This window comes from Pongo pygmaeus, chromosome 17 (assembly GCF_028885625.2).
Source record: "Pongo pygmaeus isolate AG05252 chromosome 17, NHGRI_mPonPyg2-v2.0_pri, whole genome shotgun sequence".
Taxonomy (NCBI): Eukaryota; Metazoa; Chordata; class Mammalia; order Primates; family Hominidae; genus Pongo; species Pongo pygmaeus.
Genome location: NC_072390.2, coordinates 78,809,790 through 78,826,852, shown reverse-complemented (window position 1 = coordinate 78,826,852; position 17,063 = coordinate 78,809,790). Strand labels below are relative to the sequence as shown.

The following is a 17,063-nucleotide window of genomic DNA, read 5'->3' as shown; positions in this document are numbered from 1 at the left end:
TGCTGTTCAGACCCCCAACCTACAATTTGCCTTATTTCTCAGGTCTTCAACTATGTTCTGCTCTGCCTCTGACTCACTCAAAAGCATTCACTGCTATTAGAAACAAACACCCTTAGAAGGAGCCATCTTATGTTTCCCCTCCTGCTCTTGCACCCAGCCCATCTCCCATCTTCACTGCTTGCAACTCTCAGCTCAATGACTGAGGCCTTCTTCTGTGTCTGGACCACTGGACTTGGTCATTAATCCTGGTGTCCTTAATGTTTAGACAGTGGTTTCCCCAAAGGACTCTAACCTAGACTATTCTGAATTGCTATGTCTTTGCTGCTGTGAGAAAGCAGCTCTAACCCATTTTTCATACAACCCCATCCCACTGACCCTCAACATTGGGTCTTTTTGAATGAAGGTGGTTGTGCCCTTGGCTCCTTCATCCTGTCAATTTTTTCTGAGTTCTCCCAAGTGAGTCATGATGCTCAACTCCTAGGAATCAAGGTCTATGATCTGCAGACCTAATGAAATGGCAACAAATGTATTGTTTGGAAGCAGGTTTATTTATTATATACTTGCAATTGAATATAAGATGCAGACATATATATGTGGTATGTGTTTCTAGAAATGCACATAATGTATATTTGCCTATTGTTTAATGTTTTTTCCAGATATTTATTATAGAAGGGCATGGAGGGATACCTACTTATTCTTCATTATGAGAACAAGTAAAGGCATTTTTAGATAGGAAATTAACAGATCATCTGCTTCTATAACTTTATTAGCTACATTAAATAGACAGTGAGCAATAATTTAAAAACTCACCATTATATAAAATAATAAATAACAAAGTAAAAGTTAATGTTATAAAAATAAACTGATAGTAAGGAAAGTCTAAATGGGCATGATCCAATTTTAGAAGACCAAATGATTAATAGGGTTGTCATGTTATAATAGACAATGTCTAATTATTTCTGTGTTTTTATTTAGTGGGTAGCAGAAGTTGTTCAGAAGAACAGAAATATGTAGAAAACATATCTAAATTTTTAGCAATTTGAAATGGCAATTCTGAGGCACACAGCTCATCTACAAAAATCTTTTGCAGAAACAGCACACTTAGTTTTAGGGTGAGGAAAATCTACCAAAAAATAAAATGCACTTGGTTATTTTATGCATAATAAGGAAAAGAAAAGGATGATCTGCCACAAACTGTGGGCCTCCATGACCAGTTCTCCCTGTCATAACACCTCCTGTGCCAGCGGCTGCTTCAGTGCCCTCCTCATTCACATCCACCATGGCTTGGTGGAACACTTCAGAAAGAAACAGGTCATTCCGCTCCGACATCCCTGAGAAATTGGCCCGTCCCTTGTTGAAGGCATCCTCCATGCCCATGCTTCTCAGAATGGATTTGAGTTCATAATGCTCTTCTAATTTGAACTGGGGTATGTATACCTCAACATCATCTTCAGCCATTTTATCTTTGCTTGTCCACTTGTTGAGTTTGTCATAGGTTATTTCACTTTCCAGCTGCAAAGCGAAACAAAACAAAACACAGCAAGTATTAGAAAAGAAGGAAAACAACTTTAAGTCTAATATTAAAAATCAGTGACTTTACTATATTGTGGGTGATATAGAAAGTTAACAGATTGGTCAGATTTTTACAAGAAGGTAACACGTATGACATAGTTAAGGCTTTGAATGAAATGTAGAGGCATGCCATATTTACTATCAACTGTTTCATATATTTCCATAAGAAATTACCACACCATTTGTAAGTAGTATATATTCATCTCATGAAAGGTAGGTTTCGCCCCAGAAACTTAAATATCTGAATGTCTTACCAGCTCCAAGCCAGTGGACACATCGGCAATTTCATCTGGAAGCAACAAGAACATGCTAACATCTCCAGCATATGGGAGTTCTAGAATCTGAGACTTTAGGTCTTCTATGTATCCAATGTTTAGCTTTTCACGCAAGTACATCATCTGTACAGGTGTGCGCTGAGTCTAATATTATTAAAAGGTAAAATATGGAACTCGATTATAAGATATCAAGAGATTTACAATTAGACATAAAGGAGGACGGGTTCTACTTTAGTGTTGGATAAATGCGATTTTTTTAAATCAACAAAATAAATTATTTGTACATCCTTACAGTGGGTACTCTTATGTTATTAGCTTGTTCAACTTTATACCCATTATTTAGTAAGATGGACAACAATGGTAATGACAACCATAATTCTAAAACACTTGTTTAGTTCTTACTATGGGCCAGGAACTGTGCCATGTCTCAATATTTACAGCCCTTTGAAATAAGTGGTAGAGCCAATGTTGGAATCTGGGCATGTATAATTAAAAAGCCACGGTCTTCCTCTCTACATATACTGTTTCTAAAGAGTCAATCAACTGTCCAACATGCATAACTTCTAACTAGCAAGTCTCTAATGAGCGGTCTCTAATTTTTCTGTCTATATCTTGTCAAAGGCCCTAAAATATATGTTAGGAAGATGTATTTTGTTGTCTCATACCGAGTTTACACGGAAAGGATAAAGCCCATTTAGTTTCTTCTCAAATGGAGTTTTCCACTTTCCTTTGAAGTAGACAGCATTCACAAGGACCATCCTGGTATCCCCATCTACAGAACCTTCAGGTAACAAGTTTGGGATTTTGCCTACAGAAAACGTAACATATATTTAGGTTTCATAATCAAGAACTGTGAAATTACTTACTGAATCTTCTGAGTAGCCATCAAACCAAATTCTTCAAATTGCAGAGATGTTAATCTTCAAGCTAAAGTTTTTTAGATTTATTTAAAGCAAAATTAAAATTGAAACAAATTTCCCAAAGGCTTACAAAATCCAAGAAAAAATGAAGAAATAATGCAATTAAAATTTAGACCTCCTATCAGATTTGGAATGGAGATTTTCACTCCCTTTTATATTCTTTTCTCAAAGCTTGGCAGTTGAAAGTTATCCAAATCAGAAGGAAGTGAAGGAGAGGCTCTTAGGGAATATAATAGTGCCTTTCCAAAATATATCATGCACTGCTAGATCTGGTCTAGACAGTCTGAGGATCTGACTTACTCATTTATTCAAAAACATTTTTTAAAATATATGCTAGACCTAAATTAAGAGTAGTGCAGATACAAGAGATGAGAAAGGAAGAATTATCCTGGAAGAGCCTAGAACACTGGGGGAGACATTCAAAATCAGTTGTGAAACCCTGTGTGATAACTTCTGTAATTGAGCTAAATAATATATTGAGTACTATGATCATACAGAGAAGGGAGTGAAGGAGTAAGCCCAAGAAGATTGACAGAAACAATGACAACTGAGTGTGGTCATTTAAAAAAATGAAATTGGTTTAAGAAGCAGTCTGTTTATAGTTAGTACTTGCTCTGCAGTATTCCAAGCATCAAAATATATTATTTTGATACTCTATTAGGTGGGTTTTATTAGTGTCATTTTATGCAAAAGGACACCACTAGGTTAGCAGTCTTCCCAACGTTACAATGCTGGTAAGTTTGTAAAAATTCTGCCTCCACAGTCAAAACTACTGACAAATACAAGACTCTTAACAAATTAATAGGTCAATGTGGTTTTGAAGTAGGAGGTGGGACCTGACTCTGGAGGCAGGGTTTAGACACCAGGCCAAATTGAGGGCTAGCTAAAACAGGGACCAGAGACAGGGTGGAAGCAGTGTACCATGTCAGTTTACCATTGTAATGGCAACACCTTGGAGTTACCACCTCTTTCTGTGGCAATGACCTGATGACCCAAAAGTTACTCCCCTTCCCTAGAAATTTCTGCATAAACTGCCCCTTAATCTACATGTAATTAAAAGTAGGTATAAATATGACCCCAAAACTGCCCTGAGCTGTGCCTCTCAGCACAGTGCCTGGGGTAGCCCTGCTCTGCAGGAGGAATCATGGAGCTTTAACACTACCACTTCAATAAAGCCGTTTTCTTCTACCCTACCTCCAGCTCACCCTTGAATACTTTCCTGGGTGAAGTCAAGAACTCTTGAAGGCTAAGCCCCACTTTGGAGCTTGCCTGCCTTGCATCAGATTCATCTTCAATGTGTTCATTTAATATATACATTCAATATATTTCCCAAGCTATTAAAATTTTTGGTTAGTATTGGGGTATAGTAATGTTGTGATGTATATGATAAAACTAGTATTTGATCATAATGTGATGAAACAGACAATTCTCTCCAATTCTTACAAAAGCTGGTAAAACAATCTGCCAAAATAGCTGCTTGGCATTTTGGGAAAATAACTGATTGACTTACAGCCATTTAGCACAATGTCTAAAGAGAAAAACAATTCATGCTGTTCTTTAAAGAAAGCAAAACTTCCATGTGTCTCTTTAATTTTGCTCTCCATTTTTACTTCAACTTTTATTGATTTAAATCATCTTTCTCTCCTTCCTTTGTGTCAGTGGTCTGTCAATATTTTAGAACAGCATTTCACAAATCCACAATGAAAATGAAGAACTAAAAGGAAATCAATTATTTTCAGATAAACAAATAAATATATTTTTTGAAATCCCATAGTACTTAGTTTATGTGCATTTTCCATTGTGGTAACTAATAAAGCAAGACACCAAACTATTTCTTGAAACAATGTCTTAAACATAAGAGTTAAATGAAAATCCTTAAAAAAAAATAAGTTATAAAATTTTTAAACATCCAATTGAGGAATTCTGGAGTTAGACTAAGGATCAGAAAAAGAAGCAACCCTGGCTTTACTGCTACCTGTGGGATCTTAGGGGAGCCGGCTAATCCCCTGGGAACATGGTGCTCCAACCACAAATTGGTAAGACGGATAGGAGCTCTCTTAGGACATTTTCAATCCTAACAGATCATAAATGAATGAAATACTTACACAATTCTGAATTCATAATCATCTCTATTTCTTAGAAATACATTTATATGTTATTATTCAGCAATTGTTTACTTAAGGCCTGCAACTCTACCTGGAAGTTCAGAAGAATGAAGGATTTTCACTGTCAGCAAAAAACTGTGCAAATTTTTGTGGGGGCATAGGACAAGTGTGACATACTGGCCCTACCCAAAAATAATTAGAGCCTGAGAGGAAAAGCAAAGCAAACTAACAAAAATCAGTTCCATAATTGTTTAAGGCTGTATATGGCTAACACTAACATGATTTTGTGAAGCTGAAAAAGCAGATGAGGAGATGAGAAGAAGAAAAGATCAGGAAGTAATTGGGAGAACACTTCCAGGAAAGAGTAAGACTTTGGCTGCAATTTAAACAGCAACTTAAATCCTGTAGTTGAGGCATCCTCAGAAACAAAGTCTAGAGGCAGCAATGAGTGTTTGGGGAGCTCCAAGGGCCAGTGGTAGCCAAGCACAGTCAACTGGATTACTGAGAACTCAAAAGTCAAGGTAAAGAATGAGACCTTCTCCTGAGGACAGTAGGAGGTCACTGACAGTTTTTAGTGTGGGAATAACATAATAAGTGTATTGCATCACCTCTTTAATTTCACCTCTTTCCCTTGGCCCTCCACACTGCAGTCAGACCAGACTCTATTCTTCTCCTTAGGGTTACCTGTGGACCTTTGCATATTCTGTGCACTCTTGTCTGGAAATCTACCCCCAGGCACGCACCCTCCACCTGGCCAGCTCCAGCCTGTCTTCCCAATTACAATTTAATCATTTTTAAATCCAGTCAGATGCCTTTCCTGTGTACTCCCACATAGCACCTGTACTTCTCAATAAAAGCACTGACTACCACTCTATAGCAATTGCCAACATGACTGAATGCCTTCTCTATAAGCTCTATGGTGGCAGGATTTACCATTTTTATCTTTATCTCCACATATAGTTTCTGGAATATGGTGTGTGGTGGATACATATTTGTTGACTAAGTGAATGAACTTAATTGAACTTAATGAATGAATGAATTTAATGAATAAATGATTTAATAAACTAAATTACAATGAATAAATGATTCAATTAAATAATTTATTCATTGTAAAATATACAAAGGGAGGCAGGAGCCTGTGAAAGAATTAAAAGCATGAGTTAAAATGGCAGACGCGACTTGGATAATCAAGGATGGATGGAGCAGAGACCAAAAAAACTTGACGATGGATTGGCTTTGAATGGTGAAAGAGAAGAAAGAGTAAAAATAATTTTATGATTCTTCCCTCCTTCACTGCCTGTTTCTTTATAGCTCACACCATTTACTAAGCTCAGGGTCAAGCCTTGTTTTCTTTTTGTCCACAGTGGGCATAGACTAACAATTATTTCAATGCTGATATTTCCTGTTTTGAAAGCTTCTGCCTCCTTTTGCATTCTATCCTAAAGCAATATCCAAAATCAAATATTTAAGTACTAACCATATGTCTTCTATTAGTAGGCCTCAATTATTTCTTCTCAGTTAAAACACCACTGAGCTAATCAGGAATAAAGTTGCATCCACCAAAGTAACTAAAGTTGGACAAATTGTAAAGGGGTGAGGGCTAAGTTCATGGATGGAAAAAGATAGATCAGAGTTTTCCAACTGGAAAGAAGAAAAGAAAATATTTTCTTGGTTTTACCTTTGGTTTGAGTCTTGACCCAGGAATTAATCTTTTTTCTGGCTTCTTCTGCACATTCTAGGAAGTCTACTGCCTGGGGTTCTGAGGAGTAATATTTCTGACAGAGTCGAATGTATTCCTTTTAAAGCAAGAAAATGACGAAGGTTACATAAAATACATACCAAACAAGCCATGGCGTAATTGTGAATTACATTCTTCTTATTGAGATTAGGAGACCTGGGGTAGGGTAGGAGTGGAGGTTGGCTATGGAAGGCAGGTGCTGAAGGGGGAAAGAGTGCAGACCCACTTGTCCACACTCCCGCCCCAACTCTATCCACCCTCTTGCATTCTTTGCATTATAGAGACAGAATAAAAGGAAAGAGATTTGACTTGGGGGATAATGTCTCTGGAAAACAGTTGCATTTGTTTTCCTGATTTATAACTCTGCGATTGGGACATTTGCAACAGGAAGAGGAGGAAGCCCCAGAGGGTACACAAAGGGCAGCTGTTATATGCAAGGCCAGCCCTACGGAGCTGGTGTGGAATTCCAACTCTGCTTTTATGAACTGTAGAATTGTAGAGAATTGCTTTGAAAGTGACTTCATTACTTGTTTGGGATCCAGCCATTTCAATTACAGGTTTCACTTACTTCCCTGAAGCTCGCAGACTTCTCACCAAACAGCTTATTGACACTTTCCAATAAATAATCCCCTGTGGATGCATTGATTGCAGAGCTGAGAGAACGGAAGGACGAATGGATTTTATCTGCAGCTTGTGCCTTGAACAGAAAGAAGGAATTCTCTCTATATAACACAGGACTACTAAACAAGATAGTTCTTAAGCCATGATAATAGTTTTTGAACACAATCATGAAATGCTATATTAATACATACTTTATTTTTGGTACTTTAGAGGAATCTTTGAGAAAATTATTTCGATAAGGATGTGGTACGTTAAAACTAATAAGGTGAATTTTAATTTCTTTCAAATTTTGCTGTGTCTATGGATTGGATTTAACCAGGAGGTGACCAACAGCCTAGAAGAAAGGCCCCTTTTCAGTTTCCTAAACTTCAAGGTCTCTAAGGAATTTTTGTTTTATTTATAAGATGGATAAGTTCTGGGGATCTAATGTACAGTATAATGACTATAGTTAATAAGATTGTGTTCATTAATAGTTATAGTTAATAAAACTGTTTACTTGAAATTTGTGAAGAATATATTTTTTAAGTGTCCTCACTATACATACACACATACATACAAATGGTAGGTAATTGTAGTGTTGCATGTGTTCATTAATTTGACTGTAATCATTTCACAGTGTATAGGTATAGCAAGTCATCACACTGTACATCTTGAACATGTACAATTTTTATTTGTCCATTATACCTCAGTAAAGCTGGCGGGGAGGAAATGTTGCCTTAGTAATGATCTTACAAAGTTCATATAGCTTCTCTAGATACCTATTTTATGGGGCAAACTATGCAGTGGAAAACATGGGTTTTAGAAAACCACAAAAGTGAATGGTTATTTCAGTCCTCAACCTGAAGTTTGTAAGCACCATGTCAGACACAAGGCTTGGTCACAGCAGCAGCCTGTCCTAGGGCAGGGAACAGAGCCCTCACGATGGACTGCCAGGCACTGCAGAACACCTGGCAGAATCTCCACATGATCAGGGTCCTGTCCACCTCCTCTAGCCCATAATTCCCTGGGCAATGGGTAGAAGGAGCATCAGAGTGCCCAGGAAGAGAGCTTTGGGAGATACCTCTTCATAATCTACCTCATAAACATGACTGCGGAAGTTGGTTACCAACAGAAGCAGTCTATACTCAGTTTTTGTAATTTAACTGGATAGCTGACATTTAAGGAAATGGAGTATTGAGGAAAGGTATTACTCCCCGAGATAGCTGATTGATTAATAGATAAGATAGACAGATGACAGAGAAGATAGATGATAAACAGATGATAGATAAAATAGATATATAGATAGATAGGATTGATAGATGTATGATAGGTAAGATAGATGAGAGAGATCAGTGATCAATGATAGATTAGATAGATAGAAGGAAAGATACCTGAAGGTCAGTGATTCCTCATGCAATCATTGGGCCCGCTTCTGCCATTTCTCAATCAATTGTCAGTCCCTACCCTCTCTCCTCTGGAAATCCTTATCCATACAGGTGTATTCTAGGAGTCTCTACTGTGGATTTATAATAAATTACACGTACCTCACCAATGACAGAGAGGCGTGAGAGAATTTAGAAATAAATAGGCTTGGTCTAAAACTCATGAAGTCTGGATTCTGCCCTGGCTCGTCTCTCGTTATGGGTATCACCCTAGGACACGTTTTTCTTAATGACTCTGAGTCTTAGTTTTCTTTCTGTGAATGGGGGAGGGTATATTTGCTTCCTTCCCAGTCTAACACTGTGGCTTTAAGACAGGAAGATTGCAAAAATAAACTACAAAAGAAATATAGACCAATAAGTCAGATACCTGCAAAATCGCATCAGGATAAGTACCCTTCTGGATCTGCTGCATGAACCCACAGCTGGTAAAATTCTCTGGAGTCATGGGGGTAACTGCACTGGCTCCCACTTCATTAAACTGAAGCACCTGCAATCAGAATTAGAGAAAATGGTTACACTTGCCCACGGATTTACTGAACTTTTAAAACGGATGACCATCAGGTGGCTCTAAAATGGTCCTAGATCTTTTCCCTGCCCTTATACATGGGGAACAAGCACAGATACTCAATACTCTTTCTGTGTAATATAAAAGTGTCAGCCAACCTAAATTTCCCTTACAGAAAACAGCATGAGGTGTTTTAGATTAATTTATATCCTGGCCATTTTGGAAAACAAATTGTTATTATGAAATGATTTAAAACCTCTTCCCCAAATTATCTAAATTATATCCAACCAATAAATGGCCTTGAAAAAAAAATGCCAGTATTTTGAAGAAAGTCACAAGATTAACTCAGAACCTTGTGTCTCTCTCTCTTTTCAGTGGCCTTATACACAAAATACTTTCAATCTGTCAAAAACTACAAGACAGAGTCAGCTAAGGCATAAAACAGGTCACGCAATATTAACGGGCTTCACCTAAAATATTTACACATACCATATTCATACACAGAGAAATTAATGTCCGTGTGAGGGACAAGTTGGTCTGATGACACTGTCAATCTCTTTGTATGGTAAGTAGGCAGTTTTGGGGACACGGGGAAGCTGGCAGCAAGGACTGTCCCCTCTGAAGCTTCCTCAGATCCCCTTCCCACAACACTGCTGCTTGCCTGCCTTGGTCTGCCAGTCTTAATACCTGCAAGCTGGCCCTGCCTCCCAGCCACCCACCCCATCCAACCTCCTTGGGAACCCTTGGTCCTGTAGTGCCTCCCTATGGGGTCCCTGAGGAGAAGCTGATCTGGTAAGTGGCTTGATGGTTGGGGTTCTGCTAATGAAGTTAATTAAGGCAGCCTTGTCCAGCAAGATGGTGAATTTCTGGGCTAGAAGGAGAGGTGTTAGGGTTTGTGAGGTCTTTTTCTGCTCTTTGAGTCATACATCGTAACTCCTGCCTAGTATTCTCTGAAAACAAGTGGTGCAACTCCGCCCTCACATAAAAGAAGAATATTTCCTACGACAGCTTGGCTGGTTTTCCTCTCTTCCAAGGAAATTGACCCTTAAATCAGGGTTCTTTGGGCTAGCACTAAAGCCTTCCTGAATCAGTGTTAAAGTTACTCAGGGAGGTGTCCCTGCAAAAGTGGGACTGTGAGCTGCCCCTACTCCATGCGAAGGCCACGGAGAAAATAGTGAGGCAGTTTGGCCTAGATGGGTCTGTTGCCTCACTATAAGGAAAAGAGCTTGTACCCTAATTCCCACAGACCTATGCCGTCCAGGAGCTTATACCTTTTATGTATTCTTTTCTTTCACTACAAATGTACCACTTCTAACAGCTACAGCAATTCTCAACTGTGTGGCCTCTTCTTGCCCCGATTCCCTCATCTGTAAAATGAGTATGGTAATCATCGTACCTACCTCATAATATTTTGTTTTATGTGAGTAAATTTATAAGAAGTTCTTAGATGCCTGGCTAAGGCACTAATAAGTATTGGGTTGTTATTACAGCGACTGCTACTAAGTGCCTTACATAGTATCTCTAATCTTCACAACTGTCTTGCATGCTACACATTTTTATTCCCATTTTGTAGATGAGAAAACTGAGATGCAAATGGTTTCAATGTCCTCATGCACACGTAGTAAGGAACAAAGCCATGACTCAAACACAGATACGTCTCTCCCCAAAGTCTGTGCTTCTTTCTCCAAGCCAATAAATGTCTTTTTCTTTTTATTTGGGAAGCAATCATATTAACATTTGAATTTCAAAATCTACACATGCAACAGAGTTGTCAAAAGACTATATATATATAGAGTCTCAAAAAAATAAAAAGGCCATGTAGAATCCTCGCATAGTCCCAAAGGCTTAAAGCACTTCTTAGATACAGAAAAGCTGTCTTGTGTCTAGAGCGATCGGTTTATTTTCCTCTAGTACCAAAATCAAAATTTTTACTTTAACAACCCAGAGCACTTCATTTAGCATTTGCTCCCAAAATATATTGCTACAGATTACTTTACATTAAAAACAAAAACAAAAACAAAAACAAAAAACCTAGGTCGGGTGCAGTGGCTCACGCCTGTAATCCCAGCACTTTGGGAGGCCGAGGCAGGTGGATCACAAGGTCAGGAGTTTGAGACCAGCCTGGCCAAGATGGTGAAACCCTGTCTCTACTAATACAAAAATTAGACGGGCATCATGGCAGGCGCCTGTAATCCCAGCTACTTGGGAGGCTGAGCAGGAGAATGGCTTGAACCTGGGAGGCGGAGGTTGTAGTGAGCCAAGATCGCGCCACTGCACTCCAGCCTGGGCGATAGGGTGAGACTCCGTCTCAAAAAAAAGAAAAGAAAAAAGAAAAAAACCTAAGACCTGATGTTTCTAAAGTTTTTGTGCCAATTTACTATCTTTATTCTTTCAAGGCAAAAAATAAAAAATCATGGGGAAAGAATATTGCAAAAGACTACTTGTGTCAGGGAGTTGAGCAATTAAGTTTTGTTGTAAGCCTCAATGTTTAAACTGTCACAAACACAGAGATTGATTCACCCATCCCTTGTCTTCCTGCAGCAAGATTGGCCAATGCTCTCTCTGTGAAACTCCCAACTTCAAATGAGGCCCACCTTACATGGATCACCGTGTGCATGGAAAGGATGTATTTACACTCAGGTACATTCTCGTGGGAAACTGGAAACCAGCCGGCGGCATCTTGGTGTGACTGCACGCACAATGCATGCTTGTCCTTAAAGCATTTAATGTTAATGTTTGTGTGTGTGAATTCAAAGGAATTTTAATGATATCATGGCCACATCGAGGTCACTAACGTGGGAAATAACATGATCACAAGAATTTTGTATGTGCTGAGTGACTATTGCAGTGTATAATTGAAGTAGTCCAGCATAATTTCAAGGGCCCAGACTCAGTGGAAAGAGTTTCCTGACTGAGTCCGCAACCATTCACCAAGAAAGGCAGGCAGTGGCCTTGCAGAAATCCCTGACAATGATGTTGTGCATCCCATCCACCTTGGTTTTCAGGGCTGGCCATGCACAATGCCAGGTCTCATTCTGCTACCGTGACCTCACAGGCATGATCTTCTGCCGCTACAACACTATCCGTGTATGCTGTGGGTATAGTGAGCACCACCCTGGTATGTTTTTTTTTTTCCCTTTGTGATACTCTCTTAACATTATTAGGAGGAATTCTTCATAGGAATAGGGAACAAACACCACAGTGGCACAGTAATGGGAAGGAGCCCAGGCTAGGAGTTAGGAGACAGTGGGGGCTTCACTGACACCAGCGGAGCTCTCATCTGTAAAAGGATATCTGTCTTAAAACTGAATGAGATAATGGGTACAAAACACTAACTTTGAAAAATAAGAATATTATATTATTAAAATATAAGATGTGGTCACTCATAACTGTTTCCAGCCTTGCAGGCTATTCAACTCCCATATGCCTTCAAGAGCTACAGTTGAGGGATTTGGGGGTTTGGCTGTCTTATAGATTTGAATCTAAGGAATTTGTGTTGTAAGGATCAGTGCTTCATTACCTGTGATGATTGCTGATCTCCTGAGTCAAAATGTCTTTAGCATAAAACAAGAGCAGTTCTCCAATTCCATTCAGGAACCACTCAGCCCAAATGTGGAGCTTCAGCTCAAACTCACCTTGGCCATCTGGTCTTCGGTGCTGCCCCTGGAGCCCATGTAGACCATGGCCATGGTGGACGAGATGCTCCATGGGGAGAGAAAGAGGTTCTGGGTGGGGCTTGCTTTTGCCAGATGCTTGAATAAATTGAGGGCAAACAGTGTGTTTGCCACACAAAGGTCCTCCATTGTTTCAATCTAGAAGCAAAAAGAGGAAGAAAAAAACAGCTCTGAAACATAAGGTAACATTTTGGGTGAGGTCAGCACAGTAGGACAGGCTGCACTCTGTGTAGGGACAGATTCCCTGTCTGTTCTTCCTCATGGAACAACATGAGGCAGGTCGGGGACAGCTTCATGGACATACCACCTGTGCAGCCGTAAAAAGCCCCTTGTTTAGCCAAATGCCCTCCTATTGCCATCTTGAAATTCTTGATAATTTTAAACAAAGGTCCACATTTTCACTGTGCACCAGACCCTGTAAATTACATAGCCAGTCCTGAGATACATGAAGTGTTTTGTATGATGAGCAGTGACACTTTGTGGCATTCCATAGAATAACAATGACAATATATAGGGACAGGAGTAGAAACTGAAGCCAGATAGGCAGACCCTAGGATCATGCTCTCAACTTCTATGCTGCCCCCACAAGCACAACGCACACATCCACACCACACACACTGCCACACAGGAAGATATACACGTATTGAAATGTATGCCACCTGCATACATACCTTGTTGCATCTGGTAAGACAGTCAATCTTCTTTCTACTTTCCTGCTTCTAAAGTGACTTTGACTCATTGTTTGAAGGTTTGGACTTTCACCCAGCCCCTATCCCAGAACCCCTTCCCTATATGCACCACACATACCACAGCCTTACTAAAAAAGACTTCCTATACTGGGGAGTTCATTACTGGGAGGACTAGAAGACCCCCTTCTTCTGCCACCCCACCAGGTAGAAAGTCAATGCCAGGCAAGATTGCAGGGATAATCCTTAATCCCAGGCCTATGAAACTCATATATACACCAAGATATGAACCAACTGAGACCTTCCCTGACCTCAGGCTCTGCAGGCAACTGAATGCATGCTCACACCCAAGGTGTGTGTGTTTTTTGGTCCTGACCAATGATCGTCTTTCCAGCTGTATATTTTGCTTTCATCATAGCTTGCAACATACCCGATAATTATCAAAATTTATAAATGTACCAAACAATGCTGATACTGATCATCCCTCAGGAAACCTTCTTATGACAGTGCCTTCCCAGAACTGGGGAGGGGGTGGAAGTACCCAGGAGGAAGCATGTCCTCTGGCTCTGGTCTTGGCTGTGTACACCTGTGGTCTCACACAGCATTGCTCTCCAACAAGGACCAGTGGTCGCTTCTTTCTTGTGTGAAACCTTGGTTCATGAACTCTTTTTTTTTTCAAGAACATGATTGGAATTTATTTGTATTAAAATGTCTCATTTGGAATACAACCAGACTACTTTATCAAGACAAAAATAGTAAATTAAATAAAACGTATCCCTAAAACTCCCTCACCTCCTCTCCTCATTTAATCTTTACAGAATCTGTATGAGGTAGAGGTGATTCTCCCTATTTTATAGATTATATCCTGATGCCCAGAAACGTTAAGTAACTTGTATAAGGTCACACAGCTGGTAGGTAGCGGAGCGAGGATTCAAGCCCAGGTCTGTCTAAGGAAGCCCACTATTTCCAATGTTCCACATTGCTTCATTTGGCAATGCATAGCTTCACTATGAAGTGTAAGAGCTTAAGCAAGTTGTAGTGCAAGAAATGCTAGAAAGAGGAAGTCAAAAGAAAAAAGTAGTAAACCTGTAATTCTACTAGAAGGCTTATTACGAAAAAAAAAGTCACTTTTTTTTTCCCTCTTGCTTCATCATAGATACTAGATTACATTGGATGGCTCAAAAATTTGTTCCTCTTGCTCTTAAAATTTAAAATTGTCTTCATAATTAAATAGATTTATTGTATAGATTTTTAAAATTAATTATCTCAATATCTTTTGGAAACAAACTGAGTATTAATAACATAAATAAAATATTTCTCGATCCCCATGTAAAAATGTAAATAAGAGATGAGAGCCAGAAAGGTAAATTTAGACTTCTCCCATACCTAAATACATGATTCTATGTAACAATTCATACCGGATTCTTTGTAACAATCCACACAGTTAGTAACTTTGATGGTAAAAATATTTAACCCTAAAGACAAACTATCAGAAAGTTCTGTTAATACTAAGTTAGAATTTAAGGTAACTTGATAAAGAAAAAAGTTAAGAACAGAATCAAATTGTCCTGGATGCATTTACTTCTTTCAAAAAAATAGTTTCAATTATATTTTTAAATAAGGTGTAATTAATTACATTTAATGTAAAAATAATATTTGATGTCTATATGGCAGTTACCAAATTCCTTCAGCTCCCTTTTTAATTTGCATAATTACCTGTCCAGTAAGGCTTAGTAATTTCTGTAATATGAATGAAAATATGAAAATAGAGATTGCACAGCTGATCCATTTCAGAAGCCTAGACTGGATCACAGACTTCTGATTCCAAGTCTAATGCTTTCCTACAAACTTTTCAAATAAGGTCTGAGAGTTTCATAATTTTAGAAATCTATGAAGGCACCCATATGCAGTGTTTCCTGACTCTCAGATAAGGCCATACTTTATGATTGAACGAAAATCTTTCAAAACAATGCAAAATTGAAGTCATGGAGTATTGTGAAATACCACAGCCTCCTGGAACAGGTATACCTGTTGTGAATTTTTTAACATTATAGTAATTTATATGATCTCATTAACTTCCAAATAGTATGCTCTTAACTAAGGTTTAATAGTATTACTGGGATGAATTAATGGGAATAATATGCAGGGCTGGGCTTCCTGGTGGTGCTTGTGTTGGTTCCTGCAACACAAGTTGACAAATGCACCACTGAAACCTGGCACAGGGAGGGAAGAATTTGGGAGGAGTCACCAGGCACACGGCCATTGTCTCTCACCCTATTGGCCCTGGATGTTAGATTGGAGTTTGCTGTAGCATTTAAAACAAATTTTGTTTACAATTAGACAGTGGAAATATTTTGAAATTGGCCACAAAAATTAATGAGAACTAAGAGAAAACCACAATTTCAAGAGAATATCTCATCAAATACTGCTACATTTCCCCCAACAGAATTAAAAGCAATTTCTCCTAGTTGATGGCTTTCATAATGAATAAGTATCTTTTTATGGGGTATTAAGTTATTTACTGAACCATACTTCAGTCAACCCTGCAACTAGTTTGGCTGATTATTCTCTTTCACTAAATTGACCCATTATTGAACTAAACTCAATAAACATATTGTTGTACTAGACTGACCCAGCCCAAATTGCTGCTTAATTTTTGCAGCTCCTGCTTTTTCATTTAAGCTGCAAATGAAGTCTTCTTTTCCTATTATTTATATACAATGTAGATATTACATTCAATTGCTTAAATGAAAATATTTTAATGTATCTAGTTGTTTCCATCAAATTTAGTGTCAAAAACAGTAGCTAGTAGAGAACATATATATTCTAACCTGTTCAATAAAAGTGACATCACAATCTGAATGTACATTTTGTTTTGGTTAATGCTACAAAGGTATTTGTTGGCTTCTGAGATTCAAAATTAAACCTTATAAATTTAATTCAAATCTTGAAATAAAATATTTTCAATTCAACAACAAGAAAACACCACTTAAATTTTATTCGCCCTCTACAAACACTGCACATCCAAATTTTCAATCTATTAATACCAGCACAAGGGAAGAGAAAACATGAAATCCTATTTCCCATAGAGACAGCACGGAAATCATTGAAATACCTGTTTGTTCTCTGGTTATTCTCTGAGTTGCTGTCTGACGGGCAATGCTCCTCTGAGAGTTGTTACAGTTCAGACATGGTAATGACTGGTTTTATACAGCTTTGCCCCTCCCACACGGCATTTTTTTTTCCCCTCTCTGTCTTTTGATCTGTGTCCTTTGAGTGATTCAACATTTTACTCAGGAAGACATCATTAGAATAGAAATACTTGTTTGTAAAGGCATAGTTTAAGAAATTTTGGGGGAGGATGAGGTCACTCTGAAACTTAGGAATTTGTCAATATCTACACATGCCTGTGAAAATTAGCTAAAATCTGTCAGCCCCAGTTTCAAGATTTCCCCCACTATACTTGTGCTCAAGGATAGTATCAAATTCTACAATACTTCTAGCTTTGGACAACCATGGCCTGTGGGCTTCTTCCAATATATAAAT

General features: G+C 38.6%; 1 protein-coding gene across 1 annotated transcript; it reads right to left on the bottom strand.

Moving 5' to 3' along the window:
• Window positions 1-527: 527 nt before the first annotated feature.
• Window positions 528-16,831, bottom strand: SERPINB2 (serpin family B member 2). The gene is made up of 8 exons (XM_054460851.2): window positions 16,633-16,831; window positions 12,793-12,969; window positions 9,020-9,139; window positions 7,179-7,307; window positions 6,551-6,668; window positions 2,513-2,655; window positions 1,827-1,991; window positions 528-1,512 (listed from the first exon to the last, which is right to left on the bottom strand). The coding sequence occupies exons 2-8, from the start codon at window positions 12,958-12,960 to the stop codon at window positions 1,108-1,110; spliced, it is 1,248 nt and encodes a 415-aa protein (XP_054316826.2). The 5' UTR covers window positions 12,961-12,969; window positions 16,633-16,831; the 3' UTR covers window positions 528-1,107.
• Between the last annotated feature and the right edge of the window lie 232 nt (window positions 16,832-17,063).

Bases quoted from the DNA above. Each gene is read 5' to 3' on its own strand.
- SERPINB2 (XM_054460851.2), bottom strand. From the start codon at position 12,960: ATGGAGGACCTTTGTGTGGCAAACACACTGTTTGCCCTCAATTTATTC. The intron at 7,308-9,019 runs GTATCTGACTTA...TTTCTGTTCAAG, and splicing joins ATCCTGATGCGATTTTGCAG to GCACAAGCTGCAGATAAAAT. The intron at 1,992-2,512 runs GTATGAGACAAC...TAATAATATTAG, and splicing joins ATCCTTTCCGTGTAAACTCG to ACTCAGCGCACACCTGTACA.